The 17,367-nt window shown below is 42.4% G+C and overlaps 1 protein-coding gene across 5 annotated transcripts in view; it reads left to right on the top strand.

Moving 5' to 3' along the window:
• Nucleotides 1-278: 278 nt before the first annotated feature.
• LOC115094023 (integrator complex subunit 6-like) overlaps nucleotides 279-17,367 on the top strand; it is a 211,348-nt gene continuing 194,259 nt past the window's right edge. For 2 of the 5 annotated variants that reach the window (XR_003857467.1, XM_029606646.1), the window contains exons 1-3: nucleotides 279-324; nucleotides 596-681; nucleotides 895-972. Coding sequence is in view for 1 of the 5 variants with exons in the window: in XM_029606646.1 (XP_029462506.1) it covers nucleotides 294-324; nucleotides 596-681; nucleotides 895-972 (195 nt within the window). In the remaining 4 variants the exon portion in view is untranslated. Of the gene's footprint in view, nucleotides 325-356; nucleotides 682-894; nucleotides 973-17,367 lie in introns of those variants that run through there. The other 3 variants (XR_003857469.1, XR_003857468.1, XR_003857470.1) reach the window with 3 other exon arrangements.

Here is a 17,367-nt window from a genome sequence, read left to right as displayed (position 1 = left end):
CGTTCCGGCAGCAATCGTTTACTGTACTGCACTAAACCAGACGAGTTTGCCAACGGCCTGGTCAGGATTTCCACACTAGATGTTGGCCTCAAATGACTAGCCCTGACTACCTGCCCGTGAGAGGAGCCAAAATGGGGATCGCCTGTGCTGGTGGGTACTTCCTCGGGGCAGGGCTAGAAAGCCTAAAAAACACCAAAGCCCTTCAAAGAGAGAGAAAACCACAACTCCCAGGGATCCATGGGACTCGGCGCGGCCACCTTCTGCCTAATGAATATGCAAAGCATTCCCAGCCAATGGCGCGGGGCCTTGTCACATGGTGCTCGGGTAGGTTAGGAAGAGAAGTTCTGTGCCAGTGGACACAGGCTCAGTAAAGAGATACACGGCTCAAGTGAGCGGTGCAGCAGGCAGGGGCCGCCCGCCTGGGGGGGTCGGGGGGACACTCGCTCTCACACACATTCCTCTCTTACAGCCCAGGGGGTTTCAGCAAAGGAGAGAAAGAGAGAGAGAGAGAGAAAAATAATAATAAATTCGGGCCCAAGCCATTGTTTTCCAGCGTAGCATGCTCTAAAAATGCCTATTTTACTTTTCCTCATAGACACGTCCGCCTCAATGAACCAGCGGACTTACTTGGGTACGACGTATTTGGATATTGCTAAAGGCGCGGTTGAGATATTTATGAAGGTAACAGGATTTGTTGGTTTTTATTTTTATTTTTACTATCTTGTGAGGGGTTGTTACGTTTCGTTATTTTTTAATTCTTTAATGAAGGAGGGAGGGGGCCGTTGGTTGAAGTGTAAATGAATCGCTGCCGGCCCCCCGAGGCTCGGAATGTACCCTGGAGGATTTGTAACCGTTTTTCCCCCCTCTTTTTTTTTTTCCGCTCTTTCCCGACAGCTGCGCGCCCGGGATCCCGCTAGCAGGGGAGACAGGTACATGCTAGTTACATTTGACGAGCCACCATACTGCATCAAGGTAAACGTATTGTTCTCGTTTTCTCCCCCACGCGGCGGCTTGCTTTCGGGACGCGAGGCCTCAGTGGCGCGGGAGGACGGCGGTAGGGGGCTGGGGCAGCCGAGGGACGGCCCGCCGGAGCGTCTTTTTCGCAGGCAGACCGCAGAGCGCTCGGCCGCAGCCTCCGAAGATGGCGGACATTTTGCTTTTGTATGGCCGAGGCGCTGAGATGGAGGAGGGGGGAGGGGTAGATTTATCGGGGCCTGTGACGTCATGGGACGAATGGGCGCCCCTCCCGTCTCTGATTGGGCGATCGGTGGGGCTCGAGCTGCCTTTTCCTGTTTGGCTGAAGGCTGGCTCTGGCTGCACAATGATTGGCAAAAAAAAAAAAAAAAAAAAAAGATCGAGCGATTAGTCTGTGCCCAAACTTCTCGCAGTTCGCTCCCTCCGTACTCCCCGCCTCTTCTCTGACATCTCGCAGCGTTCCTATTTCCTGCCGTCCTCCAGCACTTGGAATTGTTGCGGATCTCTTGCATCCTCTTGTGCTCTGAGGCACTAGGGAAGGCAAATCGGCTGCTGCAGCTTGTTGCTGGTGCCTTTGCTCCTGTCAGTGAAAGATCATTGCTATTGTATGTTCGCCCTCCCCCTTCAAAACACCGCTATTGATAGAGACGGTATCGAAAGCAAAAGGACAGGGGAAGGAGGGAAGCAGAACTTCTGGGAAATAAGACGACACGTTTTGTTGATAGTTATGCGCCAAACATCTTTAACTCTTTCAACTTTATTTTAATATTGTTTTTTTTAAGTTTTAAGCAGAGCTTATTGATGGAAGCATTCACAGTAATAAATTGTCATACGAACTTTAGTGAAGCTTCCAGAACTGTAACACAGAGCATAAATGCCTGTTACCTGTATTTAAAATATGTCTGTGCTGCTCAGGCTCACAAAGCGTGATTTTAAAGACGCTGTGATTAGTAGTACCAGAGGCACATTTATAAGTTTCATAAGGCTGCCCCACCCAGTAGCAAAAGGCACTCCTTTTCTTTTGAATTTCCCATTGAGAAGCACAGAGAACTTTGTTTTGGAAAAGACCAGGAAAGATCTTCCCTTGCTATGAGGTTTGCTATCCCCTAAAGTGTAGTGTATTGGCCAGTAGAACACTGAATGTAGTCCAAACAAAAGCAGAATGGAGCCATTCTTTTTTTTTTTTCCAGGATTTTATTACTGATGTGTGGACACCTGGAAGTAGATTTTTAAATATTCTTGGCCATACTAAAGGTGCATATGCTGAATTAACCCCCTATCCCAAATAAAAATCCAATAGGACAAAAATTAAGCTTAGGAATAAAGTAAAACAAAAAAAAAAAAGAAAGCTGGGCCAGCCAATGGCTAAGTGACATTGCTGTGCATTTGATTCTTGGATCTGATTTTGACTCTTATGTGCAAGGGGTGCAGTAGTGGCAGCATTCGCACCCCAAGGACTGCCATCTATTACTCCATAGCAGCACCTGTTGGTTGACAAGGGTACATTTGTGTTAGGTTTCATAGGAAATGACTGTGTCCCTAAGTCAGAGGACTATCTCTGTGGTAGTTTGACTCCATGAAGGGGAGTTGAATTTAAAAATATTAATAAATTGACTCCAGCCCCAAACCTTTGGGTGGATGAAAGCTCATGACACCTAGATTTTGGATTCTTTGTCAGCAGTGACAGTGATTGGGGTTGAAACAGGTACTATTTGGACTAGAAGCCCCAAGGAAGAGAAGGAAATGGGCCAAAAAATAAAGTAGGAGTGAAGAAAAAGGCAAACTGATATTTTACTGCTATTTTAAAATACATTTTTTTAATGTTAATAACAGGTGTGTATTAAAACCATATTGTGAAGCTGCATTTTGGCAAGACATTTTCTTAGAGCATATAGTTAATGTCTACTACAGTAAAAATGGAATTTTTCAGTTTATGGAATTGAAATCTTGAAGTGACATTTGGTCTCCAATTAATCCTTCATCAATTCTGAACATGAAACTGGTGCACACTGACAGCAGAGTCTGCCTTACTTCCACACTGTACAACACCTTTTGCAGTACTTTGATTCATTTGATTTGTTAGGACTGATTATTGTTGATTTTGCAAAAGCCTTTATTTTTCAGGTACCTTCTCCTTTGAGATTCATTTAATTTGCACCTATCTATAGATGACTCATTTGTTTAAAAAAAAAAGTGTTGTATAATTTTGATTTGACGAGTGGATAAGCTCACTTCCTGGAGGAATGTATAATAGCTTTGCAGCTCTGCCTATTTTGGGTGGAGGGTCAGGATTCTGCATGCAGCTTGTTGTGGATGGCATTGGTGATCCAACTGGTTATGCCAGAAGTTGAATCTTCATCTGTTTAATAGGATGAGCACTTCAACTCCCTGGTTGTTCTCTCACTTGCTCAGAATCCTAATTACAGTATTTACTTTCCTAAATAGAGATAATTGTGCCACAAAGCAACTTTTATACTAATCAGTAGCGCACATAATTAGCATTTTTAAACCAGTGTCACATGCTTTTTGGTATGTAGAGATGAGTAGTTCCTTCACATAAGTTTACTCCTGTCTGCACTAGCCTGACTAAGGGGTTGATTCAGTAAGGTGTCCCCAGCCTAGTGCATGGGTTTACTCGTGGTTGGGTGTGCAATTTGGGCACACAAAAATAGCGTCCGATGCCAAAATGCGTGTCCTAACAAACACATATCAAATGGCGCCCAATGTGTGTAAATTCCACGTAGATGAAGACATTAGCTATTATCTTCCGATGCAGGAAAGTGCACCCAAAGGCTGGGCATCTGCACATTTTTTTAATGTGAGGAATTTAACCTCAGCTCCGGAGGTGGAGTAAAGTTAATGCACAGTCGAGGGCCCATGAGAAACATTAAAAAAAAAAAAATGGTCCTCTATGTTGTGATAAATGTGTCCTCCTCCTTAGTATCATTCTGACTTCTTAATTTACTGCTTGCAGTGGAGAAAAATATATGTATATTGATTTGATCAAAAGGAAGCACACCTTTCTTATGACTGCCACAATTTAGACGCCCGTAGCAATGGGCACCTGATATAATAAACTACAGCACTGAAAAATCAGCACCTCAGCAAAATAATGAAAAAGAAGCACAATCAAAACGAATGCTCGTATTGAGCTCCCGTTGCAGTTGTGGGTACCTGTTGCAATAGACTTTTGAGCACCAGAGATCTACAATTCTGCCTTAGCGTGCCCTTTTTTATGCTTTCCTGATTTTCTTCTTATTTGCATTAGGCGCCCAGGAGATGTGGCTGTGGTGCGTGTGTTAGGTAAACAGGCACTCAATACAAGCGAGCGTTTTATAGTATTGGCCCCTAAACTGCTTGTGTAAGCTTACCTGGTTTGGACTTCTGTGCCCATTTTTGTAAATCATGCATGGTGTTATGATGCTTTACCTTTGTGGTAAGGACCAGGCAGCTTGCCCAGGTGTTCTGCAGTGTTAGTTCAGAGTAGCTGATGAGAAATAGCATTGAAATTGCAAAGAATGTTTTCTGTGCACTCCGCATTATTATGAAACATTCTGGTTCTTGTTACATTTTTATTCAGTTCAGCTTTCTGATACTCAGTCCAGTGTGTCAGAAGCTGAATCCAGTTTTCCTGGGCAACCATGACCTGGAAGAGTTTCAGTTTTTACCAGTTAGAGGATATTGTTGATTGATTTGCATTTGGTGTCCAAAGTTTCCCAAGCAAAAATTGAGTGAGTGATTTATTTGCTTAGCTCACTAGTGGTTTTGCGGACATATTGCTTAAAATATCTTGAAATATTTAGTTTTGTAGTGGTATGGAAAATGTGGAGGCAAATGAGTTAAAACAAAGTACCCCCAAGTGAGACTTATTTAGGTGGGAGTTAAGATCAAAATTGAGTTGCAGTAAAACTGAATTAAACTTAAAAAAAAAAAAAAGCATAAGATTTCTAGCACACTTAAATACAGTAGTCACTTCTTTATACAAAGTGTATCCTAACTAACTTTACTTTGTACAGGTTCACTTGCTTCACACTTTCTTCTCTTTCCCTTGAACTGGAATCTTTTGTAAGGTGTGATACCTTTCATTGGATGAGCATAAAAGATGTAGTACCTAAGCTTTTGAAACCAAAAAGATCCCTTTTTCTCCTGTTTTAAAGTTGCAAGTGTGTGGTCTTGCAGTGGTAAATCAATCTGGTCATGCCAGGTCTGGAACAATACATTCCTTGTCCAAATACTAAAAGGCTGGAAGTCCCTCTGCTCATGCCACTACAAGATCTAACATGTCAAGATGAAAGTTGTGTGAATGGTTATTAGAATTAAATCATTTGCAACATCAGCAATCACCAGCTTCTAATATTGCTAGGGATTCTGGGATTTGATTTAATGTCAAATCATGAATGCTGCTGTTCCTTCTTACTGGTTAGGGCGTTTAGTGTTTATTTTTCATGATTTGTATAGTTTTTATCGATTTATTTTATGTTCATGATTATTTAATGTGTATTGATTGTTGTGTGTTTTTTTTTAATGATATATATATTTACCTTATGATGTACTCACAGGGAGCAAGCCCATTCGGGCTCTGTTTGTTAAAAATGTTCCTAAAATAATTATCTCACTTTGAAGGTGAGAAATGAATGATTGATTAGAAAAATAAATTAGGTTTGGACTTATTTCCCAGACTTGTGAGATTTGTAGGGGAAAAACATTGCTTATCCTGTAATGATTGAGTGCAGTATTTCTTCCAAGATTATAACTCTTGTTGGACCTGTGGTTTGTTTTTTTTTTTTGTTTTGTTTTTTAAATTCTTAATGACTACAGTTTCTGTTTATAAGCCTTCCATATTTATACACACATTTGGAAAATGCAGTCATGAATGTTTCTTATTTTGGCTCAAACATTGAATAGCAAATGTTTTGAAAAGAGTTTCGCCATGATCCCTTGAGGATTGTGTTTGTAGGCCCTAAGGCTGACATTCAAAGCTGAGTTTCTGACCTAGGTGCATCTGTTTTAGGCACTTTTAAGTTAGAAGCTAAAAAATTCACTTAAACTTAGGTCTGCTGTTTACTCACCAGCATTTAGATGCTTAGCATGGAACATTAGTGGTAGCCAAACTTGTTTCCCCTGACCTGCCTCATCTTAAGACATCTAATGAAAATAGGCCAGGGCTTCCCAGACTGTAAGTTAGACCTCAAATGGGGTCACAAGTGCTTCAAACTGCAGTGCTCTTCAGGAACCAGCAGCAGCGTGTGGCAATCGGCACGGAGCCTTTGAGCCGGCGTGTACTCACAAGCCCTGCAGTGATCCTGTCCTCACATGAGTATCAGGAAGCCTGCGAGAGGAGGGATCTGGGCCATTGCAGGGCCTATGAATTTGCATAGGCATGGAGACTTTACTCTGACTTTCAGTACTAATGCTGCTGCTTGCAGATCACTGTGGAGCTTGGGACGAGCTACGAGGATAGGAGAGAGCTCAGTGTACATGGCCCTGTGGAGATTGCCACAGCTCCTCTCTCCTCATCTACCTGAGGAAAAATGTTGACCCCTGTCATCCCCCTGGCCAGTGTTCTGCTGACCCTGGCCAGGGGGATGTCTGAAAGGAATCGGATGCAGGGGGGTTTAGGGGTTGGATCAGGTGGCGAGGGGTTGGTTGTAGATAGGGAGAGAAGAAGAATGACAAAGATCAACTGAGATGTAAGAGAGATGCTGTGGGTGAGAGAGGATCAGCCAGAGAATGTGAAAGAAGGGTTGGGGTAGAAAGAGATAGAGATGCCAGGCAGTGTTAGTGTGTGTGTACTTGTATGTATGTGCATATTGGCTTTTAGGATAAGAGAGGTCACCTAGGATGGGGAGAAGGAGGGGTGGATGTGTGTGGGGCAACATGCTTGGAGTTGAGGGACCCCTTGCTTCTCTCTGGATCCTCCAAAGATTCCATAATCTTCCCAAACTCCCCTCCTCATCCTTCCTTTACTCTGTTCTCCCTCTCTCTTACTCCTCCATTGATATTTCCACCCAACCCTGACTTTTTCTCCATTTTGCCTCCTCTTTCTGATTCTCCGTCTTCCTCTTCCAGAGATCTCCTATCTTTACCTAAAAGTCCCCACCCATCATATGCCCTCAAGACCAAAATAAATTATTCAGGAACCAAAGGCTGTTGCAAAACTACTTAATGCAAATTTATTTTGCATAATAAAAATGATTTAACATGCAAAATGTTTCAAATGTATGCATATATGCCACAAGTGCTGCAGAATTTTTTAACTCTTGCCACAGAATCTACCACTGAGCTGTCTCCTGAAAGTGAGGGTTGTGGTTATAGAGATTAATTGAAGAAGGGTAACTTTAATTGAGTAAGGTGGCAACAAATGAGGCTTTTTAAGAGCAAGTGATCCGTATTCATTTTATTTAACCCCATGCCAATGAAATATGCTCTGTTACTAGTAATGCTTTATTCTAACACTAGTGGAAAGGACTTGTCAAAAATGATGGGCTGATACAGTCTCCAGACTTGCCTCCAGAAGCTTGGACTATGCCCCACCCCTGCACCTACCAGTGTGGCTGCTGTCGCTCCAGTTACCTGGTTCTGCACTCCTACCACAGGTGTGTGGTTCTGGCAGCATACACATTGCTACTGCACCAGCTGACAGCCCACTAGTGGGAAGTGCGGTGCCCCTGCTTTAGTAGGCTGGCATTGTGTGAGATCCACAGGGCCTGCCCCGCCCAGCACAGCTGAATGGTGGACAGGTGGGCTGCACGCGATTCTACATGCGTGCAGCAGGGGCCATTGCAGCTAACACAGCACCTATTCCAGTGATGAATCTTGTAGAGGATTCTGTAAGGAAAACTGGGCTATGATACTTTACAAATTGTTGACATAAACTATAAATGTATAGATAAATTTATCATTTAATGGTGGGTTTCAGATCTGGTCCTCAAGTACCAATAATGGGTCAAGATATCCATAATGAATATTCATAAGATACATTTGGTCTTAGAACCAAGTTAATTTGCAGTTTGGCTAGCCTGAAAACCTGACCCATTTGGGGATACTTGAAGACTGGATTTGAAAACCTATTGCTCTAAAAGATTACCCAACTCTTGAAATTGGAAATATGCATGTATTACTTCATCCTGTATGGAATTACAAAAATACCAAATGATATTGGAACCCATTTTGGTAAGCAGGTCATCTGTTTACTTTTACTTCCACCTCTGCTTTTTCATGCTTGTTCTGTCAGTCAGAAAGCTTCATACACAGTATATGGAGGCCTTATTTGATAAAGTAAACACATTTGGTCCAAGATTAAACTTAAGCTTCTTTTAAATGGCAGATTACCTTTGTGTTAAATGTGAAATTTCTACTCCCGTGGAAACAGAGGAACGCAGATTTTATTAAGCTGCATGTAATTATGGGCCAGTCCAGCCATAAGTGTGAAACTTCAGTGTGCGTGAAGTGACTGTTTCAATATGATAACACCTGTTGGATGATGCATTTCTGATTGGTGTTTGTTCTTCAGTGTTGTTCCCTTGGGCTGTGTCCTCTAGATATTGAACGGAATGCTAAAGATGATACCCGGACTTTCACATTTTAGACCAGATTTAGGTGCAAATATAAGGGTTGAATTCAGAGGTTATGCACTGGTCTGGGCCATAAAGTTTAGTCAGACTAGTGAAAATTGAAATTGACCAGAGCTCCACGAAAGGGGGAAGGGTCACTCTGTGAGAGCTGCAAAGAGACTTGGAGGAAGGACTAAAATATGAGAAGAGGGCATTAACTTTGGCTGAGGAGGAGCTACTGCCAGGCCTGGATTTGCCAGTAGGCACACTAGGCTTGTGCCTAGGGTGGCAACAATTTGGTAGCAGCAGACTGGCGGAAGATTTTACTGTTCCAGAATTTCATTCAGCAGAGAGAACAGTCCTCCGCTTCCAGCTTGATTCTCCTCCCCTCCCAGGTAGCTGCAGAGAACAGAAGGGGGTGGTGGTGAGGCTGAGGTTTTAAAGCAGAGCAAAGAAAAGCTGCTCTGCTCCCTAACTGAGACCCTCCCTTCCTGTTTTCTGCAGGTCGGTGGGGGAAGGGGGAGAGAGCAACAGTGTCAAGGGGTAGCAAAAACCTAAATCTGTCCCTGGCTTTGGCTAGTAATTACAGGTAAAGCTGGAATAATGGTGCAACACAAGTAAGAAGTGCAGACTGACCTGGCCAGGCGCTTTGTCACGGATAGTGAAGAATCTTTTTCATTTATTTTTTTACGTCAGCCATATTTTTTTCTGCTGGCCAGTAAGTTTTTAATTGGGTTACTGGCCCAGTAACCAGAAAAATAATTTGCCCAGATTTAGCACCTGAAATATTTGGCTGTGCCTGGCAGCATGGGTAGTAGAATCTCATAAAGACTAATCTGTGACTAATTGGAGGTGCTGACATTCATAAAACACACAATTTTTGTCTTTATTAGCCATTTCTGGCCTGCTATTCTGCCATCATTACAAGTTTTACTTTAAAATATGGTGTTAAGCAGTTTCTCAAAATACTTGGTTATGAAAATGTCTACTGCAGAAGCAAAAAAAAAAAAAGCATTATTTAAATTATAAATTAGCTGCCAGTATCTTGAACAGCCAACTTAGAACTGAAGAAAACCTTCAGTTGACTAAATTGTTTCCCCCTTCAATTTTCACTCTTTTAAATTAGGAGAATTCTAACCATAGAACTGTCAAGGACTGATGAGTTTTGTTCTCCATTTTGCAGGTTTTATATAACTACTTAGTCCATCTTTAAACTTAAATTCTCATGTCTAATAGTGGAACAGCGTCTTTCTGGGGAAAATGGTGGTCCAGCCTTGCCTCCGCTTCTCTCCAGCAGAGCCCAACAACCTCTGTTCTCTCCTTGCTTTCCCCTTGCCCTTTTATCCTTATTTAATTGTGATTCATCTGCTTTAAAATTTTTATTGACGTTTAATAGTTATATACAAGGAAAACAGCCCAGAGCACCTAAACATTTATACAAAATTATAGACTTAATTGCATCTCAATAATCCATCCTGGTGCATACAGCGAAAGTGTGATTTAAAAACCATCTCACTGACAGGTGTGACTACAAATTCAAAAATAACTCCAAATGTGAGCAAATTCTTCTTCTTACTCCTGTGCTGAATATATATAATTTTCTCATATGACCCTATGTTATCAAGTTATGGCAGTAAATCAGACATACTTGGAACGACAATCATTCCTAAAGGTAAAGGCATTTTATTCCATGTGTTTTGAAGAAAGGCAGGAGGAATACTTATTGATGTGGCATGGAACTTTAAAGAATTACCACTGAGCAGAAAGTTGTTATTTAATGGGTTTTGGACCAATAGCAGTTTGGTCTGTTTCAGCAGAGCCAAGCAAAATTGGATTAGAAAATCAGGCTTACCTAAAAACATAAGAAATGCTATACTGGGTCAGACCAAGAGTCCATCGAGCCCAGCATCCTGTTTCCAACAGTGGCCAATCCAAGTCACAAATACCTGGCAAGTACCAAACATTAGATCACAAGCTACTATTGCTTATTAATTATCATAATAGCAGTTTATGGATTTATCCTCTAGGAACTTATCCAAACCTTTTTTAAACCCAGTTACACTAACTGCTGTAACCATATCCACTGGCAATGAATTCCAGAGCTTAACTTTGCACTGAGTGAAAAAGAATTTTCTTTGATTTGTTTTAAATGAGCTACTTGCTAACTTCATGGAGTGCCTCTTTGTCCTATTATCTGAGAGAGTAAATGTAAATCAGTTATTAACTTCAAGTCCTTTCATGATTTTGTAGATTTCTATCATATCCCCCCTCTGTCGTCTCTTCTCCAAATTGAACAGCTCTACTTTCTTTAGCCTTTCCTTATAGGGCAGCTGTTCCATGCCCCATGTAGTTTTGGTCACCCTTCTCTGCACTTTCACCAGTGCAACTATATCTTTTTTGAGATGCGGTGACCAGAATTGCACACAGTATTCAAGGTGCGGTCTCACCATGGAATGATAGAGGCATTATGACATCCTCTGTTTTATTTTCTATTCCCATCCTATTAAATCCTAACATTCTGTTTGCTTTTTTGATCACCACAGCACACTGAGCCGATGATTTCAATGTATTATCCACTATGACGTCTAAATCTCTTACCTGGATGGTAATTCCTAAGATAGAACCTAACATTGTGTAACTACAGCAAGGGTTATTTTTCCCTATATGCATCACTTTGCGCTTGTCCACGTTAAATATCATCTGCCATTGGAAGTCCAATCTTGCAGTCTCACAAGGTCCTCCTGCAATTCATCACAATCCGCTTGAGATTTAACTACTCTGCATAATTTTGTGTCATCCGCAGGTTTGATCACCTCACTCATCGTACCCTTTTCCAGATACTTTTTAATATATTTATAAATGACCTATCCAAGTACAGAACCCTGAGGCACTCCACTGTTTACCTTTTTCCATTGTGAAAACTGAACATTTAATCCTACTCTGTTTCCTGTCTTTTAACCAATGTGCAATCCACAAAAGGACATTGCCTCCTATCCCATGACTTTTTAAAGTTTTCTTAGAAGCCTCTCATGCAGGACTTTGTCGAATGCCTTCTGAAAATCCAAATACTTTACATCTACCAGTTCACCTTTGTCCACATGTTTATTCACCCCTTCAAAAAAATGTAAGAGATTTGTGAGGCAAGACTTCCCTTGGGTAAATCCATTTGGCTGTGACCCATCAAACCATGTCTATCTAAATGTTTTGTGATTTTATTCTTTATAATAGTTTCCACGATTTTTCCTGGCACTGAAGTCAGGCTCACTGGTCTATCTATAGCTTCCTGGATCACCCCTGGATCCCTTTTTAAATATAGGGGCTACATTGGCCATCTTCCAATCTTCAGGTTACAGATTTTTACCAATAGTTCTGAAATGTCATTTTTTAGTTCCTTCAGAACCCTGGGGTATATACCATCCGGTCCAGGTGATTTACTACTCTTCAGTTTGTCAATCAGGCCTACCATATCTTCCAGGTTCACCGTGATTTAGTTAAGTTGATTTGAATCATCACCCATGAAAACCTTCTCTAGAACGGGTATCTCTCTCCAACATCCTCTTCTGTAAACACTGAAGCAAAGAAATCATTTCATCTTTCCGCGATGGCCTTATCTTCTCTAAGTGCCCCTTTAACCCCTTGATCATCCAGTGGTCCAGCTGACTCCCTTGCAGGTTTTCTGCTTCGGACATATTTTACAATTTTTTTACTGTGATTTTTTTTTTTTTCCCCTCTGTGGCCAACTTCTTTTCAAATTCTCTCTTAGCCTGTCTTATCAATGTCTTCCATTTAACTTGTCAGCGCTTATGCTTTATCCTATTTTCTTCTGATGGGTCCTTCCAATTTTTGAATGAAGATCTTTTGGCTAAAATAGCCTCTTTTACCTCCCCTTTTAACTATGCCGGTAATCGTTTTGCCTTCCTTCCACCTATCTTAATGCATGGAATACATCTGGGATGGTATTTTTTAACAATGTCCACACCTGTTGCACATTTTTTACCTTTGTAGCTGAACCTTTCAGTTTTTTTTCTCATTTTATCAAAATTTCCCTTTTGAAAGTTTAGCGCTAGAGCCATGGACTTATACTGTCCCCCTTCCAGTCATTAATTCAAATTTGATCATATTATGATCATTATTGCCAAGTGGCCCCACCACAGTTACCTCTCTCACCAAATCTCATCTGTAATTTGTCTTTATGCTTCTTTAATCATTTACACATTTCTTTAACTTTCATATGTGCTAATTTATTACTGTTTGGCATAGGAAAAATATGGTTGGTTTAACTATGGTTGTGGGGAATGGTTCAAGGCAAAACAGATAGTTTGGAAAAATGACACAGGTTAAATTGACAGATTTGGATTTAACAACTTAGATGCATGTGTGTTAGACAACAAGTCTGGGAAATACACTACAGCATTTCCTTGGCATTCTGCTCTTGATGTTGTATGCTTTCGCATTGATTACATTTGTGCTGACAGCTTGAAAGTAAAGTGGTGTGGTTTTTTTTTTTCTTTTTTTTTTAAAAGCTGTGGCAATTGTGTGCCATCCCCTGGCTCTGCTTTTCTTGGCAGATGGCACATTGTTTCCCACCTCACTGCAGAGCTCCACAGTTTGAACTACATTGTCATATGCGAGCCTTTGATTCATGGTCTCGTTTTTCTGTTTGATCTGGAAACCAACAAAACTTTATCGTGGTGGAATTTGTGAAGACATTTAAAGATTAAAGAGTAGTGTAGGGAAATGTTCAGACATGGAGAAATAGAGGGGGGGGGGGGAGGGGAAGCCAACTTAGATTATCCTAGTAGAATAAATACTATTGTCCCCGTACACCTGAGACTAAGAGATCTCTTGGCTACTCTGAGGTACTGGAGTTGCTTTTTTGCAGCAGAGAACATACGATGGTAGCTGGGCACATTTTGTGAGCAGCTAGTGTGCTGCCTGTGTTCATGCTGGTTTCTATACTCCAGTTTTTGAGAGATGGCATAGCATCAGCCTGCATCTGCTCAGAAGAAATGTTTTATCTAGGTCTAGCCATCTCACTTTGCTGTTTTCCTCATTAAGGGCCAGATGCAATAAGACGCGTGTTGCTGTTTTCCTAATGCACACTCAGCCACATCCCCATGGGGCCCAATGCAGTATTTAAATGAGGGGTTGCGTAAAAAAGGACCCGCTAGGGGAGAACTGTGCATCCCTAGTGCTCAAATGCATCGGGTGCCCACAATTGCAATTGGCACTCAATATGAGCTTCTGTTTTTATCCCATTTCTTCTGGCATATTTTGCTGAGGTTGCTGAAGATATTGATAGCTAAGTGCCCCTTGCTATGGGTGTCTAAAATTTTGTGTCCAGAAGGATTTTTTTTTTTTTAATCAAGTCAGTATACATTAATTTTTCAACACTGCAAGCAGTAAATTTGTATCTCAATGATACTAAGTAAGAGGAATGAACCACATAGGACTGTATTCTTAAATTTCCCATGAGCCCTTGACTCGAGGATTGACTTTATGCCACTTCCGGGACTGGAGTTAAATTTGCCATATTAAAAAGTATGTTAGGCCCCCAGTGATTTTCTGCATGGAGATTTAATAGCTAATAGCCTCATCTACATGGAATTTACATGTGATGAGTGCTATCAGCTATGCATTTACTTGGGCATGCGTTTTGGATGCGCTAATCTCTTTATTGCATTGGGTGCTAGTTTAGCATATCCAAAATTTGCAACCAACCATATGTAAACCTGTGTGCTAGGCTGGGCGCACTTTATTATATCTGTCCCCAAGCGTTTTTAATGCTGCCTCATCTTGAGACCTGTCTCAAGTATTCTGACCCACTGATGGGGATCCCTTGAGTTTGAGAGTTTATGTAACAATGGGGGAATAGCAAAGGGGAACTCCTGTAAAGTTACTGAGGCAGCTTCACAATTATATTTGGTTTGTAGCTTTGTCTCATTTCTGATACTCTTCATTTCCTTTTCGTGAGCTGACTTGTTGATTTGACATTGAATCATTTCCATAGAGTTCTGTCTGCATCCTCCAGGTTGCTAGTGCAATATTCCTTTTTAAAAGGACGTAAAAATTGTCAGTTTTTTAAAAACTCCATTACTTGAACACATACAGTCGCTCTTCGTACTTTTGTTTCTCTAGAAAATATTTAATCTGCTTCATTGATGATGTGTCTGTGTTGTTTAATGAAGTCCGCTTACAGCTTTGCAAAACATGCCAAAAAACTGCCTTGATTGTTTTGCGATCTGTACAAACTGCTCAGCAGCCGATTTTGATCAGAAAAAATTGGAATCCTGTTGACAATTTGCAGCCCATGTGTTACACTGATGGCATTTAAAATATCTAAACTCAGCCCTTGATCTCCAGGTCGGATTTAGGAATTGACAGGAACACAGAGCCTTGTGTAAACTGAAAGCACTGTTACTGCTGATTAATTCAGTACGCAAAATACTGAATATAGCTACATATTTGATAATTGCTTTTTGGTTAGAGTCAGTCCAGACTGGACCATATGGGTACAGTGCCACCTGTTGGGGCAAGGCTGATCTTTTAGTTCTTGAAGCATTGTCTGCTATTCTCCCTTCCCTGGTAATAACAGTTTAGCATCAGTAACTGCCTTGCATCGTGGTCCGGAAATGATTGATAATTTTATTGACTCATCAGATTTACTAGCCTCAGCATTCTATATGATCCAATCTTATGAGAGACTAAGAAAAGGAGTTTAGGGAAATAACTCTCTCACACCCCAAAATATACTATAGAGGACCTACCACAGATTTCCATTCCACAGAGGGCTGATTGCAGCCTGGAGAATGGTGTCTGAAAACCTATCTGCTGTTGGCCATTTATTAATACAGTTATGTTTAGTGAAGGTTTGAAATATCTTCTGCCTTACATAAATCTTCCAGTGTGGCCTCCTACTCGAGAGGTAACCATAGCTATCATAGAATGAGCCTTGTTGTATTATGGTATTTAATTTAGGTCTCAAATATATTTTTTTCTTTAGCCAGAAGGTGCAGGCATTGGATCTTTTTTTTTTTTTTTTTGTGGTCTTCACCTATACTTCTGACAGCCTGATCAGTACTGCTAGAGCAGGAATCTTGTTTTCTGATTATAGGACCTTCCTTGTTGCACTTACATGTACAGGGTGTCTGATATTGTCCAGTAGATATGTGCAGAGTCAAATACTTCATTTCTTCAGTGTTCGGGCAGGTCAGTCCCAACGAGTAGGTTATGCAGCTCTGCCAGCAGATGGAGACTGAGCAAAAGCTGATGTCATGGCTATATAGTCCTGCCCTGACATCAGCCTGCCAGTTTTCTCAGTCTCCAGATGGTGTACATGCATTTCCCTTCAGGGTCTGCCTGTGAGTAAAAAAAAAAAAAAAGGTTGGAGAGGAGACATCATAAAGACAAGATATCTATGTAGCACCTCTTGCCTCCTGATGTGATACTGGCCGTGCCTTCAGTCTGATAGCCTTGACTAGCATGGAGTACTGAGCTCAGGTAAGCTTTTTACTTAAAAAAAAAAAAGAAAGCAGGAGAAGGGTTTGTTTCTTCTGTGTTCGGCTGTCCCGCTCACATCTCTGGGAAGTTCTGGAAGGTGAGGAGACTGTGCAGCCACGGTGGCTTGAGCAGTCATTTGGGTAGGCCCTGCTCCTAGGCTTCTCCCATTTTGGTGTGTGGTAGGCTGCAGGGTAGTTTTGCGTGTTTTTTTTACTGCAGGCCATCGGCGCGCGCCTACTTGTCCGTGGGTGCATCCTTCTCATCTGTATCCAGTTTGGGTGTTCTTCCTTCTGGATGCACATCTTGTGCGTCCAGCTTAAGTGTTGGTACTGGGTGTCCGATTTGGGTGTCTAGTTGAACGCGTAACCCCCGAAAACCTACCCCCAAATCCCGCCCCCCCCCCCACGCGCGCCGAGCCTATCTTGCATAGGCTGCCGGCGCGTGCAAAGCCCCGGGATGCTCGTAAATCCCGGGGCGTGTTGGGGGGGGGGGGGCGTATTGCACTGGCGCGTCACTGGGGGCGTTCCGGGGGCGTGGCCGTGGCCTCCGGACCATCCCCCAGACCGGACCATGGTGCGCAGGCGGCCGACCCGGCATGCGTAACTTGTGCAACAAAGGTGTGGGGGAGGTTTAGATAGGGCCGGTGGGGTGGGTTAGGGAGGGGAAGGTGCGGGGGGGGGGGGGGGAGTGGGTTAGAGAGGGAATGGAGGCAGGCTGCGTGGCTCGGCGTGCGCAGGCTGCCGATTTTGGGCAGCCTTGTGCGCGCCGACCCCGGATTTTAACAGATAAGCGTGTATCTATTGAAATCCGGCGTTCTTTTGTTTGCGCCTGATGTGTGAATAAAAGTGCGCGTAGTTTTATAAAATCTGCCCCTTTGTGCGTGTCTTTTGGGTGCGGCTTATACACACAAGTAATCTAGGCATGAGCCTTTATTGGTCTACACACTTACAGCATGGCGCCTGCAGCGAAGAAACCTATCTATTAGTGCTGCATGCCATATCAGGGCCATTCAACTGGAGCTTTAAACCTATGTCAGCGCTGCCTGGATGCTCAGGAAGATTTACCTCCTTCTGACCTTTGCCGGCAATGGTCTATTTCCTTGGTCTGAGGGAAGTGGGACCGAAGGAGACACGGCAGGGGACTCCCTTGATTCATCCATGGGTCGACTCCTCAGGGGACACTAGCTCTCAGGACATTAGGTTTGGGTCTGTGTTGCCTGGAATGGATCCGTCCTTTTCCTGGGAAGAATTCTTCCAGGGATTGCAGTCATTTCTACAGGGCTGGTCTTCTGAATTGGCACTACTTAGTAAGGTAGTTCTGTGCGCGCCAACTGCTCCTC

Source organism: Rhinatrema bivittatum, chromosome 6, assembly GCF_901001135.1.
Source record: "Rhinatrema bivittatum chromosome 6, aRhiBiv1.1, whole genome shotgun sequence".
Classification (NCBI taxonomy): domain Eukaryota; kingdom Metazoa; phylum Chordata; class Amphibia; order Gymnophiona; family Rhinatrematidae; genus Rhinatrema; species Rhinatrema bivittatum.
Note: the sequence above shows the minus strand (reverse complement) of the source record. Positions and strands in the feature narration are given on the sequence as shown.